This window comes from Hipposideros armiger, unplaced genomic scaffold (genome assembly GCF_001890085.2).
Source record: "Hipposideros armiger isolate ML-2016 unplaced genomic scaffold, ASM189008v1 scaffold_342, whole genome shotgun sequence".
Lineage (NCBI taxonomy): Eukaryota > Metazoa > Chordata > Mammalia > Chiroptera > Hipposideridae > Hipposideros > Hipposideros armiger.
Genome location: NW_017731692.1, coordinates 1,634,040 through 1,642,629, shown reverse-complemented (window position 1 = coordinate 1,642,629; position 8,590 = coordinate 1,634,040). Strand labels below are relative to the sequence as shown.

The following is an 8,590-nucleotide window of genomic DNA, read 5'->3' as shown; positions in this document are numbered from 1 at the left end:
TTTTGTTCTTCAGTCTAGTTGTGGAGGATGTTGCTTCCCTGGCCCAAGTTGGCACCATCATTGCGCTCTTCCCAGGCGAGGCAGATCAGTCGCCGGCTTCTGGACTATTTACTATATTTTCACATATTTTTTTACTAGTACTTAAAATCAGCTAATAAAGGGCAAAGTTACAATTCTATCCTACAAAGATAATCATTAATAGTTTGCTGTATTTTCTTTGTGTTTTTTCCTATGTATTTAGCTGTTAAGAAAATAAATGTAATTTCTACTTTTCTAAAGAAATATATGTAGTCTTTTTCTTCAAAACCTATCAATACCTGTTTGATAACCAAAACATTGACCCAGATAAGTAAATAAATTAATAAAATCTTACTTCGCAGCCAACCTTACTTTCACTTTTTTCCGCCACTGTCTGTGAACAGTGTTCTCCTATTTCTAAAGCAGACATAGTTAGAGGGCTACAGTAGGTTTGCTTTTTCCTGTTTAGCCACATCAGCCAACTTATTTACACATCTCTGCCTCATCTTAATCTCTTCCTTCACATGTGTTTATTAAGGGGAAAAGAGTTGTTTGAAGACTAGGATAAAAAGTATATAAGTAAAAGTATAATAAACTAAAATGGAGGAGGAAATTGCTAAGAGGCTTTAGATATAAAATAAAACCAATCAAAACAAAACAAAGCTACAGTTAGCTCTTGATTACCTGGGAGCGTTTTTTTTGTTGTTGAGAAGTGGGAGTGAGACCCCTGTTGCTTAGCCTCCCTTTGCTGTGATAGGAACCCAACCCCACAGCAGATGGAAAATCAGACCTAATCACTTTTTACCTATTCCCTGTCCTGAAACAGCAATCAGTCGTCACTCAGGTTAATCTGAAATCCAGTTAGTCTGCCCCTGGATAAGTGCAAATTGTCTATACCCACTACATTGTAAATTTGTACAGTGTCTAGTTTGGTTTCCTCAGTGCCTCTCATACATGATAGTTAATAAATAAATGCTTCTTAAGCTGATCTGAGTGGATTGGAGTTGTCAAAATAAGTAGTTAAATAAGATAATTTAGGTTACCCTAGAAAATTATTCCATTATCACTCAGTCATCCTAGTACTCAGTGACTACCTAACTTCTTGCATCCTGAAGCCCTTATTTTGTACAAATTCTATTAGTATTATTGAAGGTAAAATATTGTTACTATTATTGATATTTTATTAAAAAAAAGGGACACTGAGATTAAAGGCAAAGCAAAACCATGATTAAGGGAGAAAGTTCAATGAGCAAAAATAAAAAGGCCTCTCTATATTTTAGAAGGAACTTCTAAAGCCTTCCAAAATATACAGTCAATATGGGAATGCAGAATGTTTCACAGTTTTTTTAAGCATAGTAATTCACTAACCTTTACAGCTTTGAATTTTACAACTTTGAGTAATACCACATGGTATGCTCCCTGAAGATAAAGAAATTTGAGATCTCTGGGCCTTCAACTTCCCAAGGTCGTATATATCTGATAAAACTGTGATCAAAACCTAGGTCTCCCCCTCTTAACTTTGTCAGGTACACTTTCTGCTGTACGCCTCTCCTGTAGTAACTTAAAATATTGAACATTTGTAAATTAAGCGGGGTTGTCAGCTTTTATGTATCTTATCAAACTGCAATGAAACGTATACACACATGTGTAACATGGATAAGTTACATAGGGCTGACTCTCACTGAAATTCTTTTTGGCACATTGAGGTGTTTTGAGTTGATTGATGTTAACTTTGGCATCAGTTTCAATTATATATTTAGAACCTCTGATACTGGCCATATCTAGAATTTTTCTCTTGATAAAATGTCATATGAGTTTTTCAAGTATTTATTATGCAGAAAGTAACATTTTAGAGGCAATTTGGCAATCACTTTATTAGTAGCCAATGTAAGGGACACAATAATGACCATGGTGTGGCTCCTGGCCTTAAGGAACTTACGTAGACTTGCGGGTGAAACACATCTATGGGAACAGGAAATACCTGGAATATGAGGTAAAATGTGATGTAAGTCATGAGGGTACAAACAAATGTCTGTGTAAGGACAAAGCGGACATTTTACAGGGTTTCTTGTTGAACTGAAATACTATTATTGTGACTTTTCCTTCCTGCCTATTTAAGAACACTTCCTCAATGCTGTCTGTCCTACTTCTGCCACCCAACCCTGTTTCCTTCAGTGACCATGACACATACATCACCTACCTGGTTTGTATTCAGAGACTAAAACTTCTAATATTAATCCATGCATAGTTAGGAAGATCTTCAACAATGTCAAACAAGAAAATAAAATGTGTACATGCATTTTCCTTTATCCTCTGAATTGTCTTACTGAATGCTCTGTATCAGCACAGATAATTGAAAATTAATAAATATTTTGAGAGATGAGGTTCAATTTCTAATTCCTTGTATTTTGTTATCTTACATGAGTAGCATTTGGGGGCTAACGTTTTGCTGAACAATCTTTTATATGATAACAGTGCATGTTGTTAAGGTACTTTTTATGGTTTGGGGTCAGAATTTATATTTAGACCTCTGAGTGTATGCAGTCCTTGGGGAAAGTATAGGTATACAAAGATGGAAGACACATCTTTTTTACACATCTTTGATACACATAAATAACTGATGCAGAAAAAAATGACTGCAAAGAAGGTATAGCAGTCATATGAAGCATTGGTTGTGGGATATATAAAATAGACAACCCTTCCCTCTAATGCGGCGTGTGGGAGAGGGAGGAATTCATGGAATAGTAGCATTTGACTGAAGAACGAATGATGTTTGAACAAAGTGGGGATGGTGTTTCCTACTGAGGAGCAAGAGGCTCAGGTGAGAGCTTTAGCCAAGAGAGATTCAGAACTTGCTTTTAACTATACTGGGCTACATTTACATTGTTTTCTTTATATTTAAAAGAACACCCTTTCTCTGAACATAGGAGAACCTTTCACAAAGTTTTTAAAAAGTAGCTATGGCTCTTGGATTTGTAGGTATTCTAAAAAAGGAAAATGTGGTTTGAAATACAATCATTTTGATTGATTTTGAATAATTTATTTTGTGTTTCATCACCAAACATTTCCTGTTTATGAACTATGCACTCTAGTCACATGAAAGTCTTTAGAATCCCCAAATACTTCATGGCTTTCTTACCTCTGGTCCTTGGCACTTGTTACTCCCTCTGCAAAGAACATTATACTCACCCCTTACCAACTCCATTTAGTCCCTTATCCTTCAGCTACTTTGGATGTCATCTCCACTGGAAAGGCATTCTTTTCTTTTTTTGTTTTTTAGCTGAGCCATCCCGCCACCTGTTGGCAGCTCAGTGGCAGCTCAGCTTGGGCTGGGAGTCAAACCGGCAACCCTGTTGCTCAGAGTTTGCGCTCCTGAGCAAGCTCTTAACCAACTGAGCCCCTCGGCCGGCCCCTGGAAAGGCATTCTTGAACCTGCACAGTTGTGTTTTGTAACTTTTCTCTGTTCCCTTCTCTCTCCCAATGTTTATCCATCCCAGTGCTTACCCATCCCAATGCTTACCCGTCCCACTGCCTACCCGTCCCAGTACCTACCCATCCCAGTGCTTACCCATCCCAACAGGGCTTACTTTTTACATTGGAATTGTTTGGTCACTTGTCTGTCTCTCACCAGATTTGGACCCTTTCCCAGGGTAGGGACTGGATCTTACTGGTTGAATCCCTGGCCCCTAGTATAACCCTGTTTCGTAGTAAACATAATAAATATTGGTTGAATGAATGAAATTAGCTTTACATTTATGTGAGAACATGTGCTCAAATTAACTAAATCCACTTTACTGTTTTGGTTTTTGCAGATGGAGCTTTTTATTGTGCTGGTCATAAATCCACATATTCTCCTCTTCCAGATGACTATAATTGGTATGTGTTAAAATTTAATTGAAGAAATAACCGTCTGTTAGTTGTATCTGAAATGGTTTAATTTTATTTCTTGTTTTGGGGATTTTTGGCTTTTTTTATTATTCTTTATTTTTAAAAATGATTTCAGTAATCTTCTTTACCCCGTATCTGGGCTTATAAATGTTTTAAATAAAAATCATTATCATTGTGTTTCAGTGAATACTTAATTTGTTATAAGACAAATATGCTGTTAGAAATGCTATCTTTTCTTCCTGAAGCATTCTTTAGCTTCTTGGAAAACCTAATTAGTTTTTATAGTTTTAGGGTTCATATCTTATGCATATCTTAAGCATATCTTAGCTTATGCAGTTATTTGTCTTATCTTTTGTTTGACACTGAATATTCCTAAAGTATAAATATTTAATTCAACCACAATTTATTTCATACTTATTCAATTCTAGTCACTGTTGGGAATAATGTATGAATAAGATGTTATCTTTATACCTGTATAGCAGAGTCTGATGTGCAGAAATTCTAACGTACTTTCTTATGCTACATTTTTTATTGCAAATTTTAGTAAAAATGTATTTTCTTTCCTCTTAACACTACCTAGTTTTAATTGCACCTTTAGTAAGTGCTAAGATAGAGATGAAATTTGACAAGGTAATATTGGTAATGCTTTTTGAACCTGAAAAGAATGAGTCTTATAAGTGTTTTGCACTATGTAAAACTCCACCCTTCATCAAATCATTTGATAGATTAAATGTTCATGGTAGCCATGTTATGGAATTCAATTGTAAAATCATGGTGAAACACAGGATATCTTATCTGGTGTTAAAGTACACTTTTTAGTTTAATTGCTGTTCTGGCTCAAATCTGGTTGGTGTTGACATCCTAGAAACTTAAATTTATAGACGTCTAAAAAACACATAAGTTTGGTAAAAGCTGGAAGTTGTGCTCCTTGGAATGTATATGATCTAAGTACAACAGTAGTTGCCAGAGTCTTTGAAAAACAGGCTTGGTTAGTGGATACTTGAAGGAATGAGATCCAGTCAGAGAATCCCTGGAAATATTTAGAGGAGTATTGTCCAAAATGTGTTTTTCTGAGGGATATTAGTGGAGGAAGGGATAATGTTCAGTAATCCCCAAATTTGTTTGACTACAGAACCCTTCTTATGGGAAGCTCCTTACTGTTCTGCCAAAGGCACTTGGAGAAATGCTGATCTAAAAAAAGTGCTCAGCTATGATCTTTATGATTAGAAATTCAGGTGATCCTTTACCTGGAAGATTATGTACTTTGCTGAACTTCAACTTTAATAATTCAACCAAGTAATATTCTTCTTACAACTTTTTGAAGGCAGTTATTAGGTAAGGAAAAGAAGTTGTAATAATAGTGATGAATAAAAATGACAGTCTCTTCCAAAGATTTGGATAGTCTAAAAACAAATAATTTGAAGAATAACTTAGATAAAATAGTGGGTAATTAAGGGTTTGTTGTAGTTAAACTGACATATTTTGGGGGATGGTCTGAGTTGTCCTCTATGATATAGGTACCAGGTTTGCCAGTCTAGTGACATGGTGTCTGTTCTTCAAGGGTTCATGATTAATTAACTTTAGCTCTAAGAATGATCATTCTGCCTTGAATATAGTATAACTGCTTCTAAAACATTCTTTTTTAGCAAAGTAGAACTTGCTTTGACATCTGATGGCAGGACAATAGTATGCTACCACCCTTCTGTGGATATTCCATATGAACACACAAAAGTATGTATGAGAAAATCTTTTATAATTTTTAATTTGCTGTTAGACATATTCACACTTTTTTACAGTATCCAAAGAGAAGAATTTTCTTTTATTTGATTTTTTAAATTTGGTTTAGATCTTCTTTTGGCTGTTTTATTTTACTGTTTCGATTTTTCTCTTATTATTGTTTTCATCTTTCTTTAAAGACTATTTTCAGTACACAGAGCAAACCATTTAAACACAATTATGGCATCAGTTTTCTGGTATAAAATTTGGTAGATTTCTCACTAAGGATCAAAACATACCTGGTATAAACTTATAAAATACATTGTCTCATACTGTCCTATATTATAATCTAATAAATTATGAATTACTTGTATTTTAGAGTGCTGTTTCATAACATTTATGTTGTGTTGGTTCTGATAATCCTTTTACTGTTTGGTGAATTTCTTCTTTTTCTTTTTCTTGTTTTTGTTTCTTGTTAGTTTTTTTATAATTGGCCAACATAAGTATATATTTTAAGTGGCCTAGTTTAATTTTTTCCATATTTCTTTAAAAGCTAGGCAGTAGATAGAAATTTTATTTTTAATAAATTTACTTTAACTTGGTTGAAGTCTTTTTACTGTTTTACATTTGAAATGCTTTCTCATGTTTCTTTATGCCTTCTTCTATATTTGATTTGCTTTTTTTTAGCTGAGCCATCCTGCCACCTGTTGGCAGCTCAGCAGCAACTCAACTCGGGCTGGACTCGAACCGCTGTGGCTCAGAGCTCAAACCCTTGAGCCAGCTCTTAACCAACTGAGCCACTCGGCTGGCCCATTTTTGAGGAGAAAATAAGTAGATAATTCAGGTCATCACATGATGAATCTAGTGGTACCTATTTTTAAAAATCATCACTAGGGCCAGAATACTGGTTGATTTGACAAAATAGATTAATGTTATTTTGCTATTTTTATTCCCCTTTTAACCTCACCATCTTGTCTTCCTGTTTTCTATTTTAGCCATATATCATAGGCAATAATCCAGTACCTCTTTTGTTTCATTTCCTTGCAATGTGTAGAGATGGGCCTAAATCAGTGACTTTTGGCCTATACGCCTTCCAGCTTACACTATTTTGTGCCTTCTTCCACTCTTGTTCTGTGGTATGTTTCTGGTCATGTGCTTTATCCTGTCTTAGTAGTTACACCAAGAAGCCCAAGACTGCGAGGTCATTTCTCAGCATCCAGATTCTCATGCACATATGGCTTTTTGCATCTCTGAACCTGACCCTCTCCTATCCCTCCCAACTCTGAAAACTGCTCCACTGTACTTTTAGAACTTACTATCAACAGCAGAATCTCTCATAAACTTAACTTCTTCCAGAATGTTGTCTTCACCTTTGGACTTTACGGAAAGCTGGCTGTACCCTGGGACCAGTGCATCAGCAACAACCTTTTAGGTAGTTGCTGTTTTCTCTTTTACATCCTTTTATTCCTGGGCCTACAGGTGGGGTAGGTGTCTCTGTAGCTCCTCATTGTCATCCCCAAATGATTTTTCCTTCTCCCACACAATTTCTAGCTTTGTAGTTTATATGATTAACCTGTACCATCTACTACCATTTTGTTGCTGTCATCCACCAGCCTGCAGTTTACTTCTCTCCCCCCATCCTTCCACTCTTCCTTGAAGATTTTAGATGCATTGTCACACTCTCCACACTGTTTCTTCTAATTCTTTGTTATTTCAGTATCCATGTAGATCTAATACCTTGACCTCTCACTTCTTGCTCTTTTCTCCCTACCTCGGCCCCCACTCCAATGATTGTACCCTAGAGATAGTCTAATCATCTTCCCAATCTCGATTTCAAGAATTCCATGAGTTTACTACCAACTGCCCTTAGTCTTTCAGCCCCAAGAATTATTCGTCTCTTTATTGAGAGCTATACTAATTGATTGAATACTTTTTCACAGCCCCTCATGCATCTCACACATTCTCACTTCTTACACAGCATAGATTCCATGGCCCATCATTGTAATCATTCCTTTGCATACATGCCAGCTCCTTGCTTCCCCTTTTTTTGCTGCACTCCCTTTGTTGTAGCAGTTGTCTCCCCTCCTGCATCATCAGTAGTCCTCTCCCTGGTCTGAACGATCCCTCCTGTCACTTTCACAGAGGTACTCCACTGCGACCACACTGGCCTCCCTGCTGGGTATGAAGTCCTTTAGGCCAGCTCCTGCCTCAGCACCTTCGTATGTTTTGCTGCTTCTGCCTGAAATGCTTCCCCCCAGAAATCCTCATAGCTTATTTTCTTTCCTTTAGATCTTTCCTGTTCATTACCTAGTAAGGCCTCCTTTGACCACTGCATTCAAAGTAGCATCCCTGTCTCTGGGCTCCCTTGTCCTTCTTTGGTTTACTTTTCTCAATAGCATTTATTGTTTCTGGCATATTGTTTTTCTGTCTGCCTTCCACCACTAAAAGGTAAGCCTGTCTGTTTTGTTCCCTGCTGTATCCTCATCACCTGGAGTCATACCTTTTACATTGTAGGTGCACAATCAATATTTATTGATTAAATGAGTAAATTTGTTTCTCCCTCTACGTGCTTAAGGGTTTTTTCTGTTTTAGGACTAAGAAACATTCACAAGGGGAGGCATAGATTTTTTTGTTTTTCAATAAATTGTAGATTGGGCTGCACAATAAGAAGCATTCTTAAAACCATATTACTGGTAAAGTATGTTCTTTTTGAATCCAGATTTACAAATCTCATCATGATAGCATATAACATTAAATAAATATCCTCTGATATGACTTTAAATAAAATTTAGACTTGATTTTCCTCTTTCCTCCCGGAAGTAGGGCTGCAACTCTAGTAGGCCCTTCGATTCTCTAGGCCTTCCTAATTCCAACCTTCCTAATGCCGCGACCCCTTAATACAGTTCCTCATGTTGTGGTGACCCCCAACCATAAAATTATTTTCATTGCTACTCTATAACTGTAATTT

At 36.4% G+C, this 8,590-nt stretch overlaps 1 protein-coding gene across 1 annotated transcript in view; it reads left to right on the top strand.

Moving 5' to 3' along the window:
* Positions 1-8,590, top strand: part of MRPL42 (mitochondrial ribosomal protein L42) — a 26,362-nt gene that overhangs the window by 9,587 nt on the left and 8,185 nt on the right. The window contains exons 3-4 of the mRNA XM_019661261.1: positions 3,831-3,894; positions 5,553-5,637. Of these exons, the coding sequence (XP_019516806.1) occupies positions 3,831-3,894; positions 5,553-5,637 (149 nt within the window). The remainder of the gene's footprint in view (positions 1-3,830; positions 3,895-5,552; positions 5,638-8,590) is intronic.